Source organism: Xiphophorus couchianus, chromosome 20 (assembly GCF_001444195.1).
Source record: "Xiphophorus couchianus chromosome 20, X_couchianus-1.0, whole genome shotgun sequence".
Taxonomy (NCBI): domain Eukaryota; kingdom Metazoa; phylum Chordata; class Actinopteri; order Cyprinodontiformes; family Poeciliidae; genus Xiphophorus; species Xiphophorus couchianus.
Window position 1 is genome coordinate 4040911 of NC_040247.1, and position 27142 is coordinate 4068052.

General features: G+C 43.4%; 2 protein-coding genes across 2 annotated transcripts; both read right to left on the reverse strand.

The window, feature by feature from the left end:
• Nucleotides 1–6962: 6962 nt before the first annotated feature.
• Nucleotides 6963–18541, reverse strand: ahcy (adenosylhomocysteinase). The gene is made up of 11 exons (XM_028002360.1): nucleotides 18383–18541; nucleotides 16701–16891; nucleotides 15628–15703; nucleotides 15401–15553; nucleotides 13338–13450; nucleotides 13054–13261; nucleotides 12894–12981; nucleotides 12201–12318; nucleotides 10470–10592; nucleotides 10330–10401; nucleotides 6963–7784 (listed from the first exon to the last, which is right to left on the reverse strand). The coding sequence occupies exons 1-11, from the start codon at nucleotides 18408–18410 to the stop codon at nucleotides 7653–7655; spliced, it is 1302 nt and encodes a 433-aa protein (XP_027858161.1). The 5' UTR covers nucleotides 18411–18541; the 3' UTR covers nucleotides 6963–7652.
• A 1500-nt stretch (nucleotides 18542–20041) lies between these two features.
• Nucleotides 20042–27087, reverse strand: chmp4ba (charged multivesicular body protein 4Ba). Its single transcript, XM_028002361.1, has 5 exons — nucleotides 26743–27087; nucleotides 22104–22281; nucleotides 21900–22014; nucleotides 21464–21590; nucleotides 20042–21382 (listed from the first exon to the last, which is right to left on the reverse strand). Exons 1-5 carry the CDS (start codon nucleotides 26927–26929, stop codon nucleotides 21318–21320), a joined length of 672 nt encoding a protein of 223 aa, XP_027858162.1. The 5' UTR covers nucleotides 26930–27087; the 3' UTR covers nucleotides 20042–21317.
• Between the last annotated feature and the right edge of the window lie 55 nt (nucleotides 27088–27142).

Below are 27142 nucleotides of genomic sequence, written 5' to 3' on the forward strand. Positions count from 1 at the left end.
TAGCTTACTTATGAAGTAGATAGAGGAACGTTAGCTGGAGAGGCAAAAGCAGCCCTCCTGATGGACGGACGGATGGACGGACGATTCTCTGCCCACACAAACTGGGCAGCCCTGCCTGATTCCTCTTGACATAGAGAAACTAGGGGTCAAACTCGTTTCCATGGAAACTGAACTGTCATGATCTGCGGTTGAAGGGTGGTGAGGAAAATGCAGAGGTTAATTTTTTCAACAGATTCCTGAATTTCATCCAAAAAAAAAAAAAAAAACTGGCAGTTGGATTCTGAATACGCAGAACAATAAAGATCACTATAAAAATGTCTATATTAAATCCAGGTCTGCAGTGACGCTACCACTAATAATTAGTTTCTGAATCTTCTGTTTGGACTGTCTCTGCTTCTCAAGATTGAAAAATTATGAAGCGTTCTTTTCTCCGTCCTGGATCCACCGAGCCCTGGAGCAAATGAAAGCCCAGTTTGATTTATCTCGAAAAACTTGATCTAGTTTAGATTTATAACATCAGGCTCACCCAGCTTCCAGACAATAAAACTGATTTTGGACAGAGATAATTAATAAACTGGGATTGTTTCTGTAGAGGGGTGGAAAAACAAGTTATTAGTGAATAAAAACCAAGAAGTAGAAAAATAGGCACCCCAACATTATTTTTCATTTTGTATTTTTAATTTTTGTAATAAGTTGGTAAAATGTATTTTTATACATATATATTGATGACCTTCGGGAGTTAAAGAGCTCATTGAATCGGTTGTTGACTAATGAGTCATTTTGTCCAGTTTGTATTGAGTATTGTGTGGAAAACGGGACACAGTTCTGGAGGTTGGGGTATGCTAATGCTAGCGGACTTTGGTTTCTATGTATTAAGCTAGCTGAGAAACGGCTAAAGTACTACCAATTGCATATTGAACTGGTTTGATGCATTTTTTTCTTTCTAGTTTGGTATCTATTTATCTGGCAGATAACTGTTGTAAGATAAGATGCTTGGACATTAAAGTGTGTTTTACCTATGCAGAATAGGTCGTGAAGGCTATTAAAATATCGAAAAGCAAATTCATGCACTTTTATTTGAATTGTTAAAAAACAAATATTTGAACATATGTTCATTACACAAGAAGAATAAATCTTCCTGTTATGCTGGCGAAAGCTTAACGTGTGTGCCTCATCTTTTCTATACCACAGGCTGCACCACACGTTGAGGGAAGACCATCACATACATTACCCTCAGCCCTCCAAGGTTGCGGGGTAACATTTCTGTCTCCTCAGCTGTGAAGCAAGTTTGCCTTTTTATTGCTGCTGTCCTAACATTAAATTTAAACGTATTTAAGGGCGACAGATCCGTTACTGAAATATCCTCACTGAGGTTCAGGACTTCTGAACAGAAAGTTCATTATTCACCAGATTACTATTAAATTCCAAGCTGAGTTTGAAGGTGGTTTAGATTTATTCAGAGAGAGAAACAAGGTAACTGAACAATGATCTGTTAGAGGAGCTGCTGAGATTTCACAACTTGAAATATTATTTACCAGATTATCAGGGATTATCAACCAGTAATCCAGCCTAAAGCTCTGGCCATTTCAGGAGGATTGAACCAGGAGTATTGTCTGGTATTAGGATTTCTAATTCTCCAGCAGTCTGTCAAATTTGTATTAGAGATTAAGTTTACAAAAATATCATGATAAATATGGTGCTGCCCCTTAGAGGGCAGACGATCAATCGATCCATCTGGAGTTGCATTAAAATCTCCTCCTACGATAACCTGATCAGTGGAATATTTTATTTTCCATTGTTTTATCATCACTCCGAGGTCAGCAAAAAATATACTATTCATCGTTTTATTATTATATCCATATATACCAAAATGATCTTATTTCCATCAATCTGCACTATTCCAGTTACCCAGCGGCCATTTGATTCACTGATATGCTCCAACAAAGAACCTGGGAATTTATAAAACATAATCATAACCCAGCTGAATGCCACGTACCATGACTAAAATAAATTTGATCAACCCATTGAAGTTTCCAGAATTTAGTCTCCTCACTTGATGAATGAGTTTCTTGCAGAAAAAAACAATTTGCCTTTTGCTCCTTGCAATAAAGAAAAGTAGCCTTACGTTTAGCATTATCTTTTAAACCCCTAGTATGAAGTGAAAGTAAAGATAACATGAAATAGGTGTGGTAATGTGGAATTGGTTTTCCTTTTTTGGTTTAAATTTATGTTTCTTGTATTGCTGTTTTGGATTGCTTGTTATATTTTGAACTTATTTACTTTCTTAGATTTAGTTGAGTTATATTTTTGGGGTGTTGTGTTGCATGTTTCTGATTGGTTGTTGTGAGGTCACGTGCCATGTACACCGGGAGACGCCCCACCGCAGCGGTACAGGTGTTCTGCGTCTAATTAAGCAGCGTGCAGACCAGGAAGGATGATAAGCCATGGACGGTGAGACAGCGAGGAGACGCAGACGGAGCCGGGCTGGTTGTTGGTGTTGGAGGACGGCGCAGGCGGACCGGAGGACTAGAGACGGGCGGACTGGTCACCAAGGAGTACCACCCATCTGATCGCTGTTGAGGGCAGCGAGTCGCCTGATTGGTCGCCGTCAAGGAGCTGGCGGCAGGCATGCATTTCTCGGCATAACACCGGAGTCTAACGAGAAGAATCCCCCATTAGCAGCAACTGAAAATGGCGGACAGCCCGCAGGACCGACGGACCGGGTGAGAGCCGCCGATAGTTTCATGATCTTCGGCCGTTTCCTCTGAGTTGCTGTTTGTGCTCCTTTCAGAAAACTGAAAACTCAGCGTCGTGTTGGTCTGTCGGATGTTTTTATCAGATTACTGGTGTTGAAAGTGAGAGGTTTTGTTCTTCCACTTGACAACTTTGCTGAAAATAATTAGTAGTCAGCTTTACCGTTTCTCCTTCAGTTTTGTTGGCATCCACCATTTTGAGAAACGAGACATTTCCTACCTGTTGCTCCTCGTTATCTCTTCTCCCCAAGTCCGTTAATGTCCGGTGTAAAAGTGAACAGTCACTGTTCAACTTCACAATCAACCAGAATTTTATTCAAACAACCAAGTGCATAAAATCACATCAACAACTCAACATAGTGATCAGAAACCAAAGCCACAAAGCAGAAATGAATTAACTTAGAAAAATACAAAGACGCCTTCAGAGACACTGAGTGGCAGGTAAGACAGATCCAGTGATCTGATTGGCTGTTTTAGCTCCATTACTTTTATATCAAGGCTGTTTCTACTGTCTGATGGTCTAACGTAGCGTTTAGAGGTGGACTCAAACAGCTGTAATGACGTTGCTTGCAGCCAGAGACCATGCAGCTGTTAGGAGGCCAAGATTAATCCTGGCTGCTCTTTCCCAGCATACCAACAAAAATGTTAATTTCATACAGAAACATTTTACTCAATAAAGTGGGACCAAAGTTTATCAGCTATCCGTGTTTTTCATTTCAAACTGGTTCCTGAACCCACAGAGCTCTGCTAACCTCTGACCTCTGACCCAGGGCATCAAACAGCAGATTTGATTATAGAAATCAATTTCAGGACTAGAACATCTATCACACTCAATATTTTCTGATTAGTCTTCAGCTCCTTTGGTTATAATGAACTAAAACATTTTCAGATTTTTATATAACTTCTACACTCTTAAGAATGTGATCTAATATAAAAAAAACTATTGATTAGACTAATTTTAATCAAACTGTGATCATTATATCTAAGAAAAATGTTCTCCTGATTAAGTTATGTATTGATTAAATCATGAATCTAAATCTAACCTACATAGAGGCCGACTCAAAACAATCTAATATTTCAACATGTGCTGAAGTTAAAGCTAGCATTAAAACTAGCATAATTAAGCTAATATTTCCAACAACCAGTAGCTGCGTTTCCATTGACCATAAAAGTCTGAAAATATATTCGCCAAATGGAAACGCACCAATTTTGAAAAAAATCAGGTTTTTTCTATAAAAGGTTTTCACGCTAGGATGAAATGTTTTTCTGTTGTATCGTCATGAACATATTTCAAATGGAAACACCTTTTCAGTCGTGATCAACAACCGGATGTTACTGCTGGCGGAAAGGACGACAGGAAGTAGGAGGAGGATGACAGCGCAGCATATTTTTATTGAATTATGTGAACAAACGTATTTTAAGTGTGATTTTAATTGCGTATCTTATTCAATTGAAACACAGCAATTGTGTGTTTTTTCAGCATTAGAGGATGTAAACAAAGTTTTTTTTTCTAGCTAATGCAGCTAATGTTGCACTGCTGCCCCCTACCTGTCCTCACCTTCATCCTCCACACTGCTAACGCCGGCTGGCTGACGTCACGCTCCTGTGATGCTGGTATCGGTCCAGTAGCATCAGAGCAGTTTTATCAATACCAGTACATCCACACGGAGTCGTCCAGATACGCGTCTCGGCATCGGTACATCCCTAAAATACTGTATAAAAATGATCCAAGAAACTGGTCAGAAAATGAGGGGGAAAAGCAGCAAAAGCCTGAAAAAAATGCTGCTCAAGAGAACTTCACATCATTTACTACCAAAGACTTCTACAGACATAAACATCTTTTCATTTATGATAATTAAAACAGTTTTGCAATATTTTAGCTCAGAGGCATTTGCTGACTCGAGGGTTTTTTTCACATTAGAAGTGATTTGTTCTGGAAGAGACTGGCAGCCTCCCCATCTGTAAAGCGTGTTATTTATTCGGCCACAAAGGCTTCAGAAAAGCAGCTCAGGAGACATAAACGCCGGTATGTGGCCGCCGTAGCTTTTATTGTTGTACAAATTGTTTCTCATCTTCAGGGAGCGTGTACCGTCAGACACATTTTCACCTTGAACTCCACAGAACTAACAAATAATAACTCTGAGCGAAACTGGCTGTTTGCTCCTGCATCGCTGAGGTCTTTGCATCGCTGCACATCTGGACTTTTATTACTGAGGACCAGAACAACAGCAGAAGCAGGAGGAGGTGAAAACAGGAGGTATGGCCCGACTCGGCATGAACCAGGCAGCAAATAAGGATCCGAGTTGGGAAAAGGAAAACACTGGCAGGAAAAACAAAGTGACGCTTTAGTTTCTGTTCTGGCCTGAAATGTATTTATCACCACTTTTCAACAACAGATATTAAATTCATCTTACTGAGACTGTTATACAGTATAACACTATGAAGGCTGTATTGGGATTCATGACAATACTTTGCTGAAGTTTATTTTTCTGCAGCTTAGTTTTATGAAAAAAATAATAAAACAATCATCTGAATGAATATATTTATTTCCAAATAGAAGTAGAAATGTCAGAGTAGAGGCCTAACGATGTGATAACTTTACCTCATTTCAGTCCTCCTCTAATCTGTGATTATTTCACAGACTTTGTTAGAGATGCGGCGCTCTCCTATCACTGATCAGCTGTTTTCCACTCTGCTGCCTCCTGGGCCCGTCGGCTTCCTGGAGTTTCTAAAGAAACTCTTGATTTTGGTGTAAGCTCTCCTCTCCGCGCCCACTGTCTCTGCTTCTGCTTGTTTTTCTAAGATACCTGAAGATCTCAGAGATATGATCTGTGCTTCAGACAAAGCTCTACGGTTCCACTCATCTGATTACAGGGCGACACTTTAAAACAAAGAACCATTCACTTGTCTTTATAAGCACATTGAAGAAACCGTTAATTAAATCTATCTTTAAAAGCAAAATTAATTCTAATTCTTCTCTCAGGTCAAACCTCAAGTTATTATCATGATGAAATTGTAAAAATGTTAACTAGCCTTTAAAATTACAAGATGCTTTTTGTCAAGTACATTTTGTCTTGTACTTCAATGAAAGGCAGTTGGCAGCAGTTGTTCAAATTCATGCTGAGTGAAAATCCTTCCTAAAGATGAAAATATATCAGATTTCAAAAGAAAATAAAAACGGGAGACCGCGGATAATATAGGAAATAGCGCCCCCTTCACTTCCGGGGTGCAATGGTCCCATTTCCAAATAAGGGTTGAGGCTGACAGCGGTCCGTCCCGCCCCTTCCTGTTTGCTGCAGCGAGGTGGATTTGGTCCTTCTCGAAGGTTAGAGCAGAAACTCCGCGGCTCAGTGAGCCTACACTGCCACCTGGTGGTGAAGTGGACCGCCAGAAACTAGCAAAGCATCTGCAGCTTTTAAAGCTTCTCCTAGAGCAGGAGGCCCAAACTGTGGCCTCCTGCTCTGTGATGTTATGTGGCCTCAGGCTGCAGTTTAAATGGAGCTGATGCAGATCAACACTTTCTATCCACTTTTAGGGTGAGGTTTTTTTAAATGGAAAATATTCAATACACAGAGTATTTTTCTTTAGTTAGTCTTACTTTGATTTTAATATTCCTGAAGTCAGGGGACAAACTCCCTGAAATTTTTTTATCCTCATTAAATGATCATTTAGCTGAACACAAAAAGGATTTCAGGAGAAAATCCTCATTTTTGTAGCAGAGTTTAAAATATATTTTTTTTCTAAATGAACACAAACATTGGACTAAAGCAGTTAGAAACCTGAGCAGGGAAAACATCGTTTTCAGGACCAACAAGTTTCCCTCCACTTCGTTTTATGAAAATATTGTGTTTTAATCACTAAAGTGAAACATTTACAATAAAATCATGCAACTTTAAGTCACTGAACTAAATACATTTTTCACCTTTAGGAAACCTACATCAACAGCGTTGCCATGGAGATGCACACAAATTTCTAGTTTTAGTCCAAACCAACGAGTTCTGCATCAAAAATCTGACATTTCTCTGAAGAGCAGAATCCATACAGAGAAAAGGTTTTAAAACTAAAATAAATCTGAGAATAAAGTCTCAGAAGTGAATTTATTCTCTTAATGACTGTCATTTTTTTTTATTGTAGTGGTATTTCAGTAATGTGCTGCTGCAGCTTTAAGTTTGAAGTGTAAACAGTGAATAAAGGAATGAAAACTATAAAACCTTCTTAAAGTTTCTTTTATTCTCCATCATTTTTGAGCTTCAAGCTGGAACCGGCGGATCGGAGCATCCAATTAAAATAAATCCCATTTTCAGACGTGAGCAGCTGCTTCGGTGATTCATTTGGCAGAATTACGTCCAAAACCAACCGGAGTTTCAGACACAGAGCAGCTAAGTGCTAAAAGGCAACACACTGAAAAACACAGAATATTACCAATCCATGTCTATTTTCTAATGCAAATATCTGAGAAGATTCAAAATAAAAAACCTTTGCAGCAGCTTGTTTTAAGCCAATAGTGACTGAATATTGAACAGATTCTTTTCCATCTATCAGAAACATTTTCCATGTTAAAGTGAAACAATAACGATGCGGTGCAGCTGAAACTTGATTAATGTTCAATAATCATTCATTTAAAACGAGTTACCATCCTGCTGATAAATTATTTGGTTCTTTCAGGAGAACTGAGATGTTTGCTGTAGAAACTAAACTCAACCCGTTGGCAGATTGTGTGTTTTTGCAGTGCAGACTCTCCCAGACAGGAATGACGAGGAATTTTCTCCACGCGGCCCGGAGGACGGCGAGGCGCCGCCGCCAACCGCAGAAGAAGAAGGAAGCGTTCACAGGAAGTCTGCCGTTCCTTCGAGGCGAGAGGCCGAGCCGCCACGGCCCGCCGCCGCCTGCAGGGGGCGCTCAGTAGCGGTAGTGGTCTGGTTTGAACGGGCCTTCCGAGGGCAGGCCCAGGTACCGGGCCTGTTTGTCCGTCAGCTTGGTCAGCTTCACTCCCAGCTTGTCCAGGTGAGCCGCCGCCACCTGCTCGTCCAGCTGCAGCACAGAACCAGAACCGGTTAGCGGGCCGGACCAGAACCAGTTACAGAACTAGGTCGGTAACATGTTCAGAGTTTTGGTCAAACTTGTGAAAACATCTGGACTCTGTTCAGCTTAACGGCCGATAGAAAATCAATAATTGATCAAATCAACAGGTTGACTTTTGTCAACATGTAAACAAACAGGTCAAAGTTCAACTACAGATCTAGATTAATGTGAAAAAAGCACAGAGCTAAACTGGATAGATCTGCCCTTGAGGGAGACATCACTGACACCAGACGTAGAACTTCTGCAAATATCGGCACCGGTCCGATGACAACTTCTAGATTATCTAGATCAGAGGCCCAAGGTGCGTCCCTGAGGCCCAAAGTGGGTCCCTGAGACCCAAAGTGGGTCCCTGAGGCCCAAGGTGCGTCCCTGAGGCCCAAGGTGCGTCCCTGAGGCCCAAGGTGCGTCCCTGAGGCCCAAGGTGCGTCCCTGAGGCCCAAGGTGCGTCCCTGAGGCCCGAGGTGCGTCCCTGAGGCCCGAGGTGGGTCCCTGAGGCCCGAGGTGCGTCCCTGAGGCCCGAGGTGCGTCCCTGAGGCCCGAGGTGCGTCCCTGAGGCCCGAGGTGCGTCCCTGAGGCCCGAGGTGGGTCCCTGAGGCCCGAGGTGCGTCCCTGAGGCCCGAGGTGCGTCCCTGAGGCCCGAGGTGCGTCCCTGAGGCCCGAGGTGCGTCCCTGAGGCCCGAGGTGCGTCCCTGAGGCCCGAGGTGCGTCCCTGAGGCCCGAGGTGCGTCCCTGAGGCCCGAGGTGCGTCCCTGAGGCCCGAGGTGCGTCCCTGAGGCCCAGCATCCTGCATGTTTTAGTCTCTCCCTGGTTTAACGCACCTGGATCCAATGATGGATCATTAGAGGCCGAAGGAGAACATTGACCTGCTGAGAAGGTCGTTACTAAAACCAGGGAGAGAATAAAACATGCAGGATGCCGGCCCTCAGGGACACTTTGGGCTCCACTGATCCAGATGTTGAAGGTCAGGGGTCACCAACCTGAGGCTGGGAGCTGCTTCACGGAAGGGCAGCTTGTTTGATACAGACATGAGTTTTCTTGGCTCAGCCTTTATAACAATATCATGTACATATGATTACAGCTGCCTGATCATATTAATGTGAGGGAATACTGACAATAGTTATCAGTAATGATTTACCATGCAGCTGTGGTTAATTGCTATTATGTGATCAGAGGTTCTTAGTTCAGAGTTTTAACTTTGATTCCCTTTTGGAGATTTTCTGTGTGATTCTAAATTTCCCACAAGTGACTGAGAGTCTGGATTGTTGCAGCAGCAGCAAGTGTACGTAGCGCACAGCAGTGTGAGTCTGTTGGGGTCAAAGGGCACGCAAAAGGCTAAATCTTATTGCTCAGTTTGCTTTTGTTAATTTGGTGCTTTTTCTGTGAGCTAAAAATGAACGAGCTCCTCCGGTTGTTCTAAGATCCCGCCTGAGCTTTTTACCGTGCGCGGTTCTGACGGGTCGACGGTTTATTAGCCTTTTTGTGTTTTTCGCAAACTGAAAAGCTGACGGGTCGCCTGTTGGCTGACACCAGCAGATGTCGGGGAAAAAATGAAGTTAGACAGACCGGAGAGTAACATAAAACTACCACTGCACCTGACCAGCACAAACATAAACCACAAAAGCAGTGAACTTTTTAAAATGTATTTTATACAAATGATGCCAAGTAATAAAGACATGAAAGCGAAGCCGACCGTGGAAACAGGAGGATGTTGATTCAGGTTCAGGTTTCAGAAGTTCCAGAGAAGGTGAAGCAACATTGTTTGCTTAATTTCTCCTCTGTTGGGGAACGTTTGGACTAGATTCAGTTGTTGAGGTTCAGTAGGAGCAGTAGATATCTGATCCTGTGACCCGTCAGAACCGCACACGGTAAAAAGCTCAGCCGGGATCCAAACAACTGCTGTTGGAATCAAACTCCACTCGTTCATTTTTAGCTCACAGAAAAAAAGTGCAGAGCCGCCAAATAAACAGAAGTAAACTGACCAGTAACATTTAGGCTTTGACGTGCCCTTTGACCCCCACAGACTCGCTACGTACACCATGTTTTGACACAAAAAAGGTTTTTTTTCTCCACAATATTGCTAAAAGTAAAGAGGATTAGATAAAAATTCCAGAAGTTATTCTTTTCTTTTTAAAGGAAAATCTCCAGGTACCAGAGTAGCTCCAGCTGCTGCGCATAGTTCTGAACTTTAACCCTAGAAAAGAGTTTTATACATAAAGCAATTTATTTTAGATGTCTTTATAATTCGCTTTTTTTTTTTTAAATGTCTAAAAATAAACAAATATTATTTCGAAGTAAAAACACTTAATTGAGTAATTTTTTTGGCAGTGCTCCCCAATGACAACGGCTATTTTTAGAACTTGCTCCGCGGCCGTCTGACAAGCTCCCCTAAGGCGTCCGGGGGGCCCCTCGGGCGTCCGGGGGGCCCCTGCGTTGGTGACCCCTGCTCTAGATGTTTTCATCTAGATGTTCTAGATGCTTCTGATTGGCCACTGACCTTCTTGGGCAGGAAGTAGACTCCAACCGGATACTTGGCCGTGTTGGTCCACAACTCGATCTGGGCCAAAACCTGCAGAACAACAGCAGTCAGAACCACTGACCCAACGCAGCCTTCGTCCTCCTCCTTCTCTTCCTCACCTGGTTGGTGAAGGAGTTGCTCATGACGAAGGACGGGTGACCCATGGCGCAGCCCAGGTTCACCAGTCGGCCTTCTGCCAGCACTATGATATGGCGGCCATTTTTCATCCGGTACCGGTCCACCTGAGGAGCAGAACCGCCTCAGATCATCAGGAGAATTCAGTCACGTTACCGTTTGGTAAAGATAACCGAATTGACAGCATCAATAAATATGAAAACACTCTGTCAGCGCGTGAAGCTCAGTGAGGAACAGATGTGAGTCTGGACCCAAAGAGAAAATCTGATTTTAAAATCCGTTTCTGTTTGTGGAGCTCTGATGGCGCCACGCCGCCGCAGCAACAAGAAAAACACGTCAAGGATCCGTTTCATTATCACCACCAAACATCCAGATCAAAGTTCATATTGACCAGCCCAACGGCAACCCGTTAAACTACCGATAAACTGCCGCTCAGCGAATGTTAAACTGCCGCTCAGCGAATGTTAAACTGCCGCTCAGCTAATGTTAAACTGCCGCTCAGCTAATGTTAAACTGCCGCTCAGCTAATGTTAAACTGCCGCTCAGCTAATGTTAAACTGCCGCTCAGCTAATGTTAAACTGCCGCGCCTGCCGCTCAGCTAATGTTAAACTGCCGCTCAGCTAATGTTAAACTGCCGCTCAGCTAATGTTAAACTGCCGCTCAGCTAATGTTAAACTGCCGCTCAGCGAATGTTAAACTGCCGCTCAGCTAATGTTAAACTGCCGCTCAGCTAATGTTAAACTGCCGCTCAGCTAATGTTAAACTGCCGCTCAGCTAATGTTAAACTGCCGCTCAGCTAATGTTAAACTGCCGCTCAGCTAATGTTAAACTGCCGCTCAGCTAATGTTAAACTGCCGCTCAGCTAATGTTAAACTGCCGCTCAGCTAATGTTAAACTGCCGCTCAGCTAATGTTAAACTGCCGCTCAGCTAATGTTAAACTGCCGCTCAGCTAATGTTAAACTGCCGCTCAGCTAATGTTAAACTGCCGCTCAGCTAATGTTAAACTGCCGCTCAGCTAATGTTAAACTGCAGCTAAGCTAATGTTAAACTGCCGCTAAGCTAATGTTAAACTGCCGCTAAGCTAATGTTAAACTCTGAGGTTTATCCATTAAACTACCGTTCAACCTTCAGTAAAGACAATTTTAGTTTGTTTTCCTGGAAGTGGAAACTAAAATGGAGGCGTCAGATTTTAGCGGTTGGAGGATTTTTCAGCCATTTTTGCTGCTAGCGCTAAGTTAGCATGTCAGCTTTGGCTGTATTTACCCAGAATGCCCTGCGCTGTAGTCCACTTCCTGCTTTTGGAGTGGTCTCTGGTTTGCTCAATGTTCACATTCAAATCGAACCCAGACCAAGGTTTGGAGGACCAGAGGTCAGAGGTCGATTAGCGTTCGCTGAACCAAACCGGTGTTTTAATTTGTCCCGTGTTTTCTGAAATGAAGCAACCGGCGGCGTGTCGATGGCGTTCGAGTCCGAGTCTCTCAGAGATGGAGAGTTCGGTGTCTCGAACCGCCAGCGGTTCATCTACGCCCCGTCTGACGCAGCGGCAACACGGCGAGTTGAGCTGCAACGCCTCCGGGGCAAAACGCAGGAATAACAGATTCAAACCTGATGGAAGGTAATGAGTGAATCTGGACATGAGCGGGTTAAAGATGAAGTGGTGAACGCATTAACGGTGAAGTGCTGAGGTGGTGACGCGGTGAACGGCCGGCCCACCTGCGGCTTCACGTTGATGCGCTCCGCGGCGTTCTTGTTCAGCCAGATCATGTCGATCTCGCAGTCGAAGTGTCCGATGTTGCAGACGATGGCGTCGTCCTTCATGCTCTCAAAGTGACTGAAATGGAAACTGAAATCATTCGTTGCTACGGAAACCAACAGGCTGATATCACTATGTACATTTTTAGATGCGTCAATAACAGTAACATACAAAACTCCACATTTTCAAATTTTTTTTTTTTACTTTCCTTTATAAAATGTCACTAGAATAAAAATATATTTGTAGATAGATGTATACAAAAATCACACCATATCCAAAGTGTCACAGAAAATCTGAAATAAATGGATAATAATGTATTTTTGGCCAACAAAAACCAGTCTGAAATCAGTTAAAGTGTAAATAAAAATATTTAAACAGCTTTATGTTAAGGGTTTCCCTGGTGATTTTTAAGAACTCCAATATTATGTGCTAAACTGAGAGTCTTCATATATGAGAGCAAATATTCCTTTAAAAAAGTAAAAGCTGTTGTCACTTCCTGTTCCCCTGCAGCGCCGTTGGCTTCGCTTCGCCATGAGGACAGTTACATTATGTTAGTTTAAATGTCTCCGTTTAAATGTTTCAGTAAACTCTGCTGAAAGCTGCAGCATTAATATCTAATATTTTGCTGCGGCGCGGCAGCAGCAGGAGCTCACCGCCCCAGGAGGATGTCCTCGCAGCCGGTCGTGGTGACGAAGATGTTTCCCTCCTTGCAGGCTTCGTCCATCGTTGTCACCTCGTACCCTGAAACAGGAAGTCTGTGTCAGCCGACTTCCCACGGCCCAAAGCTTGGCGCCTCGGCCGGCGCGCGCTCACCCTCCATGGCGGCCTGCAGGGCGTTGATGGGGTCGATTTCCGTGACGATGACGCGGGCGCCGAAGGCCCGCAGCGCCTGGACGCAGCCTTTGCCAACGTCGCCGTAGCCCGCTACCACGGCGACCTTCCCGGCGATCATGACGTCGGTGGCTCGCTTGATGCCGTCGATCAGACTCTCCCTGCAGCCGTACAGGTTGTCGAACTTACTCTGCAGAGACGTGCCGACGATGAGGAGGAGGAGGAGGAAGACTGCTGACAGAGGCGGCGGTCAGGCAGGCGGTTACCTTGGTGACGGAGTCGTTGACGTTGATGGCTGGCATCTTCAGGTCGCCTTTTTTCAACATCTTGTAGAGGTTGTGAACTCCTGTGGTGGTTTCCTCCGACACGCCGCGGATACCTGAGGACAGGCCAGACATGAAACAAGAGAAGAAGAAGAAGAAGAAGAAGAACTTCCAGGGCTCATTCAGCTTTCCACAGTAAAATTCAAACGTTTTCACCACTTTCAAGGAAGTTTTCTAACATTTCCAGCAAAAACACTTTGGAGATAAAAACAATACAAGTCTAACAAAAATAAAAAAGTTTAAATTCACAATTATATAGTCTAATTTATTACTGTTATTAATAAGTTAACAGTATTCTACAGCTGGGACAAGATGAGCTAAATTAAAACAAAATGTTTTGAAATGTTTCACCATAAACACCAGAGAATGAAACAATAATTTAACAAAAAAGTCCTCCAATTTCAGTAACATATAAAATGATCAAAAAGTCACCAAGCCGTTAAGAATCATAAATAATAATTACATTAAAACAATCCAAACAAATCCTGTTGAGATAAATGACCTTCCTGATCAAATCTCTAAAAATGTTCTCATTTAGTTTTCTGGCTTTTAGCAAACAGAAATAATAAGTTTGGATTCTGACTGACCTGAAACCACAAAAGTTTATCAGATTTAACTTCAGACAACGAAGAAGAAAAACCGTTTCTCTCTCAGCTTTATGTAAATATCTGGTTCAAACTGTAAATAATCTTTTGCTCACAACTCAGTTTGATCCAACAGTTCATATTACAGTGGAGTAAATATGAACAAACCTGATAACTTTATGCATTACTTTAACAGTTTAAACTTTATACAGGAAAATATCTGAAAAATAAAATATCTGACAACCTAATTACACGAGTTTTGGGCCAAAAATAGAGAAAAATAAATATGAGAATAAAGTCTGAATATTATAACTTTATTCTGGTAATTTTATACCAGATAATATAAAACAATTAAATGTTAGCACAATAAGACTTGAGCTCAATATGGGCAACAAGAGTTAAAAGACAAAGCTCAAGTATGTAAGCGTAAATATTTCTCCTTGAAGAAGCTGAGAAAAATCATTTTTTATTTTTCAGGCAGATTTAAAAATCGTTCCCGTTCAGCGCTGCACTCCTCACCAGCAGGTGGCAGTAAAGCACACCAGGTGACTGCCACCCATCAACTGAACAAACTGGATTATAAGAGACACTGAGCTGAACCAGCGTTTACTGATCTGATCTACAAAAACATTTACTTTCATTCTGGGATAAATCAAACATTTTCTAGTGATTATTTTAAGAAAAATAAATCTAATTACGCAGGAAACAGTTTCAGTTTTAATCTCATTTCTCCGTATTTCACTCAGACGCTTCAGTTCTGCTTTTATTTGAGAGAGCAGCCAGAGAGAACCTGGAGCTCTGACGCGTTCCTCTGCTTTTTTACACTTTGTGCAGAATAAAAGGTAAATGGATGACTTTAGTCAACTATTGTGTTTTTTCAGTGTGTTGTAGAAATAAACATTAACTTGGCTGAACCTGAAGCTCAACTGCTGAACTTTAGAGCAGGGTGTCCAAACTTTATCACACGTCCAAAAGGACGAAAGAGCTGAACAATAAACTAAGAAAACTTTTAAGTAATTTGACTGTTGCAGAGCAGCGTGGAAATGAAACTAAAGAGATCTGCCTTATTAAAACAAATGTGAACATTTAAAGACAGAAAAACTGAACAAAATGTTTCAGATTCTGAGCAACAAAAATCTGATTTAGGTCAGTTTTTTGGAACTGCTTTAGAAAAGTTTCATAAATGGACTAAAAGCTGGTTAATGTGCAGCGAAGGAGTAAAAGTTACTGGAAAGAAGGAGAAAATAAAACCTGATGATTAAAGAGAAGATTTTCAAAGGAACAGGAAGTTTACATGCCCGCTGCATCTGAAAGCAGGTGCCACAAATGGCCCCCGCACCACACCTTGGACACCCTGCCTTACAGGAATGAACCTGCAAAGCCTGAAGGGGGCAGGAGGGGCAGAGCGGGGCAGGAACCCACCTGGCAGCAGCTTGGGGTACTTCTGGTGCACCAGGTTGGTGAGGTCTCCGCCGTCGTCCAGGATCATGTTGAGCGGCGCTTCGTCTCTGAAGTACAGCGTCTGCTCGATGCACCACACGTACTCCTCGTCCGTCTCGCCCTTCCAGGCGTAAACTTGAAAAATAAATCAGAGGTCACTTCCTGTCTGGGCGATGTGCCGAGCGGCCACAGGGGGCGCCGTCAGGTACCTGGAACGCCGGTTTTGGCGATGGCGGCGGCGGCGTGGTCCTGGGTGGAGAAGATGTTGCAGCTGGACCACTGAACCTGTGGAGGGGGTCAGAGGTCAGACGTGTTCACCTTTCACAGTTCAAACCACCTCTGATGAGATGACGTTCACCACCATCAATAATCAATAGAAACAGATTTATTGGCGAATCGATCATGTTCGCTGCATGTTCATCTTTTACAGTGTGATCCTGATCCTACACTGCAAAAAACTAAATCTGACCAAACAAACATCTGAGTTCAGATCAATCAGAAAAACATACGGAGTAAAAAATCTTTCATATTGATAATAAATGAGGACGAGGCCCACTGGTAAATTATTTCACTCATCAAACATTTTCCCTGATCATCAGTGAATTTTATCAATATTCATTATTAATGAAAACAAGCTCCTACATTTTGTTACTTTTGTCTTAACTGAACTGAGATATTTGTGCTACAAACTAGACAAAAATACCTTTTCAGAGTAACTCAGACTAGATCAGTCACTCCAGATGAACTTAAAACCAGAGCTTCCAGTGACTGATTTCAGGCTGCAGCAGCAGCAGCGCCGGGCCAGTCCAACATGGCCGACTGGTTCGACCCGCTATAAACATCTTGCAGTCCAGGTTGGGTTCACATTCTGCTTAACAACAGACCGGTTTAAAATTTTGTGATTATTTAACTGCAACTCTGTCGCTCGCTGCTGCCTCCTGGTGTCTGAACACAAAGGCTGCAGGTCTGAGGAAATGATGGAAAGATTTTAATGAATGTGGACGAGGTTTGAACCCATTTCGTCTCCAGAAGTCCACTTCTGCTCTGACCCAGGCAGTTTTCTGGTCCCATCCTGCTGGTTTGTGCAGGATGGGACCAGTCCGGGTCGGACAGAACCAGATGTGATAACCGCACAGCAGCCTTGAGGAGCAGAACCGAGTCAACATTAGCTCGATATACTGGCCCCCTGCAGAGCCTGGGAGCAAACAGCTGCCATAAACACAACAAAGCTCCTTCATTAGTTCAACATTAACTCAGCCGTCAGCAGAGGGTCAAAGGTCACCTCGGCTCCGAGGGCCGTCAGGGTCTCGATGAGCACGGCGGTCTGCAGCGTCATGTGCAGGCAGCCAGCGATGCGCGCGCCCTTCAGCGGCTTGGTCTGGCCGTACATCTCCCTCATCTTCATCAGGCCCGGCATCTCGTTCTCTGCGATGGCGATGGCCTTCCGGCCCCACTCCGCCAGGCTGATGTCAGCTGGACCCGACCGGCGCCGCCAGGGAGGACAACGGTTAGGAAACATTAACAACATCTTGCTCAATATTCAGAGGCTTTTCACTCAGCAGAAACTTTTATTTATTCTCTTTCCTGCAGAAAAACAACAAAATTTCAGCTCAGCTAGGAGGAATAAATCACACTGGAAAACTTCCAAGTTCACCAGAACGCCGTCTGCAGGAACCTCCCAAAAACCTCTTCAATTCAGTCACATTCATCCCAACTGATCCGGGTTATCAAATGCAAGATGCCCAATTATTCTTTAAAAGGTTTCTATGCAAGTAAACTGAGAGGAACAGACATTTAATCAAACTTGGTCTGATTTGGGTCGGTCCTGACCGAGTCAGAGTCAAAACTCTCTTTTCTGCACCTTCATTTCTCTCATTGCAGCTTCTTGGTGTTAATTAAAAACCATTCTGCTGTGAACTGAAGCAGAATGACCAAACCTGACCAGTGGGCAAAGTTACAAACCTGGCGTCACACAAACAAGTAAAATACTCCAACATTACGATAGTGCATGAATTAAGATGGTTAAAAGTTTGATTTCTGCAGGCCTTGGACAGTGTTTGTTTGGACTTTGACCCTACTGATCATATCAATCATATTTTGTTTGCTTCCAATCAAATGACGATCCAACAGCGTCAATTTCAAAGAAATAAATTGTCTTGCTCTGCTGCTTTGTTGTTGCTTAACTGGCGCCAACTGGTTTTAATTTGCTTTTTGATTACTTTTAATGTGTTTGATCACAATTTTTCACACATCTGAAGCCATTAAGATTACACGTACACTAGAACCTGAAAAACACATTAGAACTATTGAAAATCATAAATAAAACTATAAAAGACAAACACTAAGCGCGTATTAAGACCACGTGTTGTTACAGCTATGTAGCTACTCTCAGTCGGAGCAGCGAAGCATAATCTCTGCCTGTTCTTGTCACTCACGAGCAAACTGGCGGTGAAGCGCGAGGCATCACGGGAGATAGAGTTCCAAACACCGCGCGAGCAGTGGAGCGCCGACCCACGGGCTGCGCTGATTAACTACATTACCCAGAAGCGTTTGGTGAGCTGTTTCAGGTACAAGAGAAGCCCATGCTGGGCGCGATTACATGTCGATTCATTCTCAGGACTAAACTACAAGCCTGCGAAATGTAAACATGAGACCCGGACTGATCATAAACTACAGAACTACCGAAGATTAAATTAGAATGTGAAAAACCCAGGGACGTTCAAACTACAACTACACATTAATCTGTAATCCTTGCTAACAAGTGAACTCGGCCTGGAAAACATAAGTCCTAAGCCTAAAACCGGAATCGTATGTAATATGCGAACATAAAGTTGAATGTTGGGTTCTGTTAAAGTTTCTGAACCCGTCAGAACCAGTTAGAACATTCAACCTTAAAAGACTCGCCAACAAAGCTACTCCAGTAAATACCGATTTAACGGCGAGAAAAGGAGCGCAGCCACCTACCGACTTTGTAGGGCAGTTTCTCAGACATGGTTGTTCTGTGTAGTTTGGTTCCGAGGAGTCTGAAGCTGCAGCCTGGCCGGCGGACTGAGGCGGAGAGGGAAGGACCGAAACTTGACGGCTCGGTTTTTATCGGCCGGGCTTCGTTCAGACAGCTCTCTGTAGCTGGGTGGCTTTGACGCGAGGATGCTCTGGTTTCCTATTGGCTGGAGCAGCTCCCACCCCACAGCCGGGTAGCCAATCAGTACGTGAATTGTGACGTGGGGCGTTCAGTGACTGTGGAAAATGTAGTTAGAGCGAGTCTGGACGGGACTCTGTCGGTGTTTTTAGCCGTTATTCCGTAAGCCTCGACACAAAGGTTACAAAAAAACAAACAAACAAAAAAAAAACTCCTGTACCGCATTCTTCAGGTCTTCTGGGAGCATGTTTAACGTTTAAAACCGAGAAAATCTCTATTTATAACCACTGATTCAACGCTTTATGCAAATCTCCCCGGTTTTGTATAATAATTCAACTCAAAATCAATCCCTAGGATAAAGCTTTCATTTCATTTGTTTGGACTGATAATGCAGAAAAATTGTTACAGGTATAAACATAGTCTTTGTATATTTGAGCTCCTAAATATAAGAGAGCAACATTTATGAACTCAATTATCCATAAAGATGTTGGAGTAGAGCCGCTGCTGCTCCCCAACAAAGGCAGTTGAGGCGTTCAAGAATATGATCTGGATATTTAAAGGGGTAGCTGAGAAAGTTTACAAAAAAACTCCAATGAAGCAGTGAATATATTGCCTGCAGTTAATAACTCACTTGTGTCTTCAGTTATTATACATCCAGATTGGTTGGGAAGCAGAAGCAAAATATTTTTTATTTTCTGTTCATGTTTTTCTGTTTTGCTGCTGCAGAAATGGAATTAATTTAAGACTGGTTTCCAAGTCTTTTACTGGTTTGTAAAACATCACATTTGTTTCGTGTGTATGTGTGCCAAGCATCCAAATGTCTGGTAATAACACAATCATCTGGATCAGCCAAATTTATAATGTAACTTCTATCTGAAAGGGGGTCAAAGCTGACCCACCATCTTTACTTCTCCCACAGTCTTAAATTATGCAACCCAGATGTTTAAATTATAACTTTGCATGCAAGTCACAACATTTTCTGTAGCTTTAGTTAGAAAAGATCAAAGAAATGCAGCCGGTAAGACGGACAGTCTGAGCGTGACCTTTGACATTGAGCTGTAACACTATGCTACAGCTAATTCAGGAGCAGATGTAGGAGAACTGCCAGCTCAGGTTCCTCTGGCTCTGTGAGGCCGAGTTTAGAAAACAACCAAAAACTTAAACTATTTAAAGGAAACATGTTTTTCTAGCAGTAAATGATTCTTTCTGCAGATGTTTGAAAATCAACGTGAATGACAGAAACTGTCGAAACAAGAGTTTGAGCTTGAAAACAAGGAAGCTGTTGGTGGAGGGTTCCTCAAGGGTCAGTTCCTGGACCAGTTCTGTGTATCTACGGATAAACTTTTAAAATATCTTCGATCCGGAACTGATCTTGGAACCACTTCCTCCACCAAGACTTAAAAAAAATGTTGTAATCATTTAATAAAGGAGGAATATTAACAGAATTACTTTAAAAATCAGAAAAAAGGACCAGCAATGGCCGATTGAGAAAAAGCATAAAAATCTAATTATTTTATTTGGAGAATCAGCAATTCTTACAAGTCATTGAATCCAAACTTTATTCAGGTTACCTGTGCTGTAGTAACAGTGAAACTGTTTGTGCTGGATAAAGTCCAGAACCAGCGCGGTCAGGAAGAGCATGACGACATCTGAGGTAAAGTAATCCCAGCATATGTTGGAGCTTTTTACTTATTATAAATACAAAGAGCTGCAACGCTTTTATCAAAGGTTAGATCTGACGAACAGGAGGAGAGGCTGCAGCCCGGCAGTGAGCAGAAGCTTGTTTCCATGGTGATTTCAGCAGGAAGACGGAGTCAGAACCAGAACCCATCGGGTCCATCAGTGAGTGCTGGAGCAGAGTTACACATAAATCCAGTCGTTAGGAAACCGCAAATCACAAGGCGCAGGAGGTGTCAGGCACGTTTCATTCAGCAGAGCAGCAGGCCAATCAGAAACAGATCAAACATCAACTTATCAATTTACAGCTGAAACAGAAAACCTCCCTTCAGGAGTTCACCTCAGTCTCATTTAATCCCAAACCGTTCAGCAATCAGGAGATTAACTCGGCGAGAAGAGCAGCAGCTCAGAGCAGAAAGCTGCGTGTTCTTCCTGCAGGACATTCCGGTTATAGATAAAATCACTGAGCTAAATACACATTCAGAGAACATTTAAGCAGTTGGTTAATGCAACATGTCTGTTTCAGAGATGTGTGTGAAATTTTAGATTATTTAAACTCTTGAAAGGAAGCAAAATTTTTCATGTTTTCTTCCAAATTGCTTTAAGGAAAATAAGACTTGAAGGTGTGGCTGAAGCGAAGCAGCAAAGGTTTCATGGAAACTTAAACTCCAGCTGTGCAACAGGAGCAAACGCTCCTTCAGTAATCTGTAGATCACGGTTCAGTACCAATCCGACATTCTTAAGACATTCAGCAGAAACGGGTTCATCATATCTGCAGCGCAGCAGACTGACAGGAGCATGGAGAGCAGCAAGATGGCCGCCGCCGCGCCCCTTTCTGTACATGAGGTGATGCTTCACATTGCTGTAAAACAAGCCTGGTCCTGCTGCTGCTGCGCGCACGCACACACACACACACACACACACACCATTTCCACAAACACATGGTAGCCTCAGGCTCCTGGAGTACATTTTGTTTCTCTCAGAGGGAGCAGAGGTCAGAGGTCGCTCAGCAGGAAGAGAAGCTGGGACGCAGAGCAGCATCAGCAACCGACAGCCCCTGCTGCTTTGCTAGGGAAACCCCGCTCAGTTGGCCGCCCAGGCCTCCAGGTCGGCCAGGCCGTCCTCCTCTTCCTCCACCTTCTTCTTGGCTGGAGCAGAAACAGAGAGAGGTCAAAGGTGAGGCTGAGCGTCCGGCGCAGCAGCAGGTGAGTCTGAACAGGAAGTCTCACCTGGCTGAGAGGGAAGCGACGTTGACGGGACGCTGGGCAGAGGCACGTCTTCTGTTCCCTCGATCTCCAGCAGGTTTTTATCCAGCTCCTCCTGCTCCAGCTCCTCCAGCTCCGCCATCAGCTCATCCTGAACACAGACGCTGGGATTAGGCCATAATCTGGACAGCGTTCCGTTAGGCAGTCAAGATGGCCGCCACCCAGCAGCGCTCTGTTTAACCAGTAAAGATGGCCGCCACCCAGCAGCACTCTGTTTAACCAGTAAAGATGGCCGCCACCCAGCAGCACTCCGTTAGGCAGTAAAGATGGCCGCCGCAGCACTTTGTTTTGTGGTAGAAAATTGGGAACAAGCCGTTTGGACAGCGTCTGAAGAAGAAGAATCGAAGTGCGAACATAAAGTCAGAGCTGAACTGGACCTCTGGTTCCGATCGGCTCTCACCTCGTCGTAATCTTCCCCGAAGCCCACCGGTCTGGAGATGACATCAGAGATCTCCTGCGCCAGCTCCTGCTGCTCCGTGATGTCCGCCATCAGGTCGTCCACCTTGTCGATGTCCCTGGCGGACGGCGGGGAGAAAGATTGCGTTTATATGAAAACCAACAGGAAGTAAGCCCAAAGCGACAGGAAGCAGAACAGAGAGCTTACATGTTCTCGTGTGCGGCCTTCATGGCTTTGGCAGCGAAGCCCATGTTCTTCAGCACCTCCGTGTTGGTGTTGGCGTTCTCTAGCGCCTCCCGCTGGAACTCGATGGTGGACAACGTCCCGTCAATCTGGGTCAGCTGCTTCTCATAGCGCTTTTTCCTCTTCAGGGCCTGGAGAGCCGCTGGGGGTCAAAGGTCACCTTCATTTATTACACCTCCATTAACCTGTCCCATCAGTCAGCTGAGATAAATTAACCTCACGCATAATCAGCTTTTCTTCTTTTGAATTTAGACCAAACGGGAAGTGAGTCTTTCTGAAACACAGCTAGGTCAGCAGATCGGCAGCAACAGGAAACAGGAAGTCAGCCTGATACTCAAAATTGCTTCAAAACAGACAAATATTGTGAAGCAGTTCCACATTTAAAAATAATGATTCTCATATTTAAGAAGTAAAATGACCAAAATCTCATGACTAATGATGTCGGTTTTAAGGTATAAAGCCTCAAAAATATGCCAAGCAGAACCACCTAACATTTATTAATCAATAATTTAATATGTTGATGTTTGAAATAAAACTGTCTTTAAATCATTAAAAGAGCAGCATCATGGATGTTCCAGGCATTTAGTACCATTTCGTTACTATGTTACTCTCACACTTGTTGTAAAAAAAAATGCTGAATATATCAAATATAATTTTAAAGAAATGTGACTTCCTGTTTTAACTAACTGAAATTGGGCCTCTGTGTCTTTAAGAAGCGCCTGCTCTCTCTGAAGTTCCGCCTCCAGGAAGTCATCCCAACATGGCTTCCCTGTTTACCTTTTAACGTTTTTACCAGAGCTGCTCTGAGCAGCAGGTGTTAGCTAATTGCTGCTGGATAGTCTGAAGGAGCTGAGTGTGGGCGGAGCTGCGCCTTGAAGGCGGGGCTAGGCCCTCCAGGGGTTTCAGAGCCTAATGGTTGCCATGGAGATGTAAGGATCTCTGAAACAAGAAAGAGTCACTGAATAAAACCAAGATGGTTTTGAATAAATCAAAGTTTTCTCCAGAAGTTGGACGTAGAGCTGTCCACCTGTCCATTGTCCACCTGTCCACTGTCCATTATCCACTGTACATCAGACAGAAGGACAGGTGGACAGTTCATCTGTCCACTGGTCCATCTGACAATCTGTCCTTCTGAGCCCAGAGGAATAAAGACCAACAGGTTTTCTCATTTCATCAGCTTATCATGATTCACCATGCCACCTGCTGGAGGGCAGTTTGCCTTTTAATCATTAAAAACATTCAGTCTCCAAATTCACTCATTTTTATTTTGTGAAGGGATGAATTAACCCTTTCACGCCTGTCTGGGCTCTCAGATATATTTCAGGTAGTAGATGTCAAGAGTCAGTAATGTTAACTAAACTGTTTCATTTTTATTTAAAAGCAAGATATTTCATTTCCTCAAAAGGTTTGGATTTATTCTGGTTATTTAGAGATTCTGTGGGTTGGTCAGGAGTCAGAAAGGGTCAAAGTTCAGAAACAAAAACCAGAATAAATGGAAATATGGTAAAATATTAAATACTCATAAACTATACAAATACATTACTGTGTGTGTGTGTAATACTTTTGGACAATTTCTAGAAAACCCCCCAAACATTTCTGGACAAAAAGCAGATGCAGAATAGTTTTTAGGGGTGTCCAAAGTGTGGCCCGGGGGCCATTTGCAGTCCTGGATTGAGGATTTCAGACGGTCCTCAATAAGTCAGGCTCTTCCAGATGTTTGAAACAAAAGGTCAAAGTTCAATTTTCACTGATGTGAGGCTTTAAAAAAATATATACAGAAAATCTTAAAATGGAAAATTAAAAGATACAACACAAAGAATTCATCTGTCATCCGCCATGTTTTTGCTTTTATTACATTAGGAGCGCAAACATCACCTGACTTTTAGTAAGAGGCAGAGCAGGGCGCACAAACAAAGCTTAGAAACGAAGCCAGTGAGCCACAGCCTGATCCAGCTGCTGAAAACACAGACAACAAATTTACTAATTTCCATTTCTACAGAAATCACACTACTTTGGTTCAATAAATATTGTTGTTCAACATATAAAACTAAAAACATAAAAATAGTTTTTGTAATTTTATCTAGTATTTCAGCTTCCAAGTTTGACTGTTTTTTATAGATCTGAAGTGAAAGCGAATTTAGATTGCGAGTAGAAAACATCCTTGGTGAAAACCTTCTCCAAACACGGTTTATTAAACACTTTAAACCAAACTTCTACCTGAATCTGCGACCTTTGTCTGACCTTCAGGACACGTCTCAGATGCAACAAAACAACAGATTTAAATATGCCTGAGCTTCCCAACCACACATTAGTGGCAGCTTATTCCTGTCCATATATACTGTATGTGATGATATTTATATTTAGGCTGCTACATGTCCGTGTGGATCCACAGGGAGCCTCATGGCGGCTCCCAGTCCCAGTTTGATTCGATTATTTCAGCATCCAGACATGATCTGAAACGACATTATGTGACTCTTTATGAGATTACGGCGCTGAGTCCAGATCACTTTCTCTCTGCTGATGCTTTCTGGGAACGAGATAAAGAAGCTTAGCTCATCAGGTCCTGACAGTTTGCATAAACGTCGTGTTGAATCTTCTTCCTCTTCAGTCTCACTGCATGGATTCAACAAACGGTGACTGAGGTGCAGATAGAGGAGTCAACATGCCTGATATGATCAGAACAGGTTTGGTATGTTCCTCATTAACTCTCCTCTATCCTGCCACAGTTGGAAGCAGAAAACAATCCTGATCATCAGGTTTGTGTTTGGAAGTAAATATGCCACCAAAGATGAAGTGAAAACTGCCTGTGTGAGAACCAATGAACCAATAATCAATTTATTAACCAAGCAAAGCGATGAGAGCCTAGAGAGTGACAAAGTGGAAATGAATAATAAAAACGTCATAAACAACAAGGAACATGGTGAGCATCTGATCAGCAACTCAAAGGTCAGATTGCTAACGCTTGAACTCTGACCCCAAATCCCAGAGGAGTTGAAACAAAAGCTTCACAGCTGCAGCAGATCGATCAGAACTTCAGCGTGTCTCTGCTGATCTGACAGCTTTAAAACAGAGCAGCATCCCACAGGCAGAATAAAGCCCTTTTTGCACTGCAGGGTCCGGCCTGGCCCAGCCCGGCTCCGTTCGACCCGGTCCTACTGGTCCTGCCGAGGTAATCTCCCCAGCGACCGCCGAACGGTTTTCTTCTTGGGGCTCCAGCCCCATTTTTTTCTGTTTGCGCTCATGAGCGAGGAAGCAGAGGGAAACATTTACCTCAGCTTTACATTTAACGAAAGAAAAGAAAAATCTCATCGGAGCTGGACTCGCGGCCAGCTGAACTACCGCTGCGGCAGGCGGGATTTCCCGGATGGACACGGAAATCCCCTCGTTCACAGCCTTACCGACTTCTGATCGGTTCAATTGGAGAAACGTTATGTACATTTACTGTGCTGTGCTCCACAGAAAAGGGAAAAACCGTTAAAGTACAACTCAAAACCACGTCTTTCTCGCTCTCTGTATCAGCGCAGGTACGCGCAGACTCGTTGCCATAGCAACTGACAACAACGCCACACACAAAAAAACACTGAAATATTTCCCACACAAAGAGCAGGACATTCAGTCTGTTGCAGTGGTATGGTGTTAGGCTTAATAAGTGAATGCTTCGGTAAGAGGAGAAAACTATAAATATACCGCTGCACTTTACTGTATTTCTAGCTCGCTGTTACTGTCTCTTACTCTGCAGTTGTGGAGTCACACTGTCTGGGATCATGAGCGCCCCCTGCCATGAGGCCGGAGAACTGCCTGCCTCACCTGGAATCTGTTCTCTGGTTTCTGATCGCTGCTCAGCACACGAAACAAGTTACACACACAGTTAGTGACAAAAACACTGAATAATATATACATAAGCTAAGTTATGGAAAATCTGTTTATATATTAAAACCTTTTTAAACAGACAGGAGGAGCATGCTATCATAGAATGGCAGCTGCGCTCCGAGCATTTGAATGGGAAAATGCTTAATCCTGCGATTTTACAGAAAAAATTATTAGAATTGGTTAAGTTGAATGAAAAATAGGTACTTTATAGTACAAACCACAGGGTAGAAAAAAAGCAATATCAATTATTTTATAATAATATATTATTTTTCCATGATGACAGGTGAGGCTCTGCCTCCCCTGACACTGCGCTGCAGTAAGCTCGGCGTGAACTAATCCACGGTTCGGCGGTGGAGACGCAGGACTGCGTCCTTAATAGCAGATTTATTCAGGGTGGAAAACCGAGAGCGGCGCAGAGACCAGCTGGACAATGATTTATTTATTTTTTACAGTTTAAGCTTGAGTTTTGATCGCATTAACACTTTCTGCTCTTTTAATGAATTATTTTTGTTGTTCCGGTTCATTTCAGCTTAAACTAAAACCCTCAACAGAAGCTCCCCTGCTCATGAACAAGTTATTAAAAAAATTAAGTACCAGCTGCCAGCTCCCATTCTCCTTCTGGAGGTTAGCCTGTGGGCTAACTAACTAACCTATCAACCAACTAACTAACTAACTTACCAACTAAGCAGCTGTTCAGCCGCTAACCCCGAACAGCCAGGGAGATTTATCTCACCTCGTTTGTTTTTCGTGCCGTTCTTCTTCGCCGTCAGCAGCTCATGGTCGATCTTCTTCTCTAGAAACTCTTGTTTTTTGGCCAACATCTCCTCCGTTTCCCGGAGTTTTTGGATCGCCTCCTGGGGAGTCGGTCCCTTCCCTCCCTTCCCTCCTCCGGTGCCGAATATCTTACCAAACAGCGACATTTTGTGTGATTCAGATTAAAATGCGCCGGTTCGGCTGTGAACACACACAACCCAGCGGAACTTTGTGAGAGCGGACCGGTGAAATGCTAACGAGGATCTCCTAGACGTCCTAACTGCCGCTGGTGTTATTTCACTCCCTTCTTCCGCTTTTCTCTCACAGGCCTCGTGATGTCATTACGTAAGCGCCGTGACTCATAACCGGAAGACTAGAGG

Excerpts from the sequence above, each read along its gene's own strand:
- ahcy (XM_028002360.1), bottom strand. The coding sequence starts at position 18,410 with ATGTCTGAGAAACTGCCCTACAAAGTCG. Across the intron at positions 13,451-15,400 it reads GTACCCCAAGCTGCTGCCAG|GTATCCGCGGCGTGTCGGAG; the intron begins GTGGGTTCCTGC and ends GCCTGTCCTCAG. Across the intron at positions 10,593-12,200 it reads GCATCAACGTGAAGCCGCAG|GTGGACCGGTACCGGATGAA; the intron begins GTGGGCCGGCCG and ends TCTGCTCCTCAG.
- chmp4ba (XM_028002361.1), bottom strand. The coding sequence starts at position 26,929 with ATGTCGCTGTTTGGTAAGATATTCGGCACCGGAGGAGGGAAGGGAGGG. Across the intron at positions 22,282-26,742 it reads CGGCACGAAAAACAAACGAG|CGGCTCTCCAGGCCCTGAAG; the intron begins GTGAGATAAATC and ends TTTGACCCCCAG. Across the intron at positions 21,591-21,899 it reads TCGGGGAAGATTACGACGAG|GATGAGCTGATGGCGGAGCT; the intron begins GTGAGAGCCGAT and ends GTCTGTGTTCAG.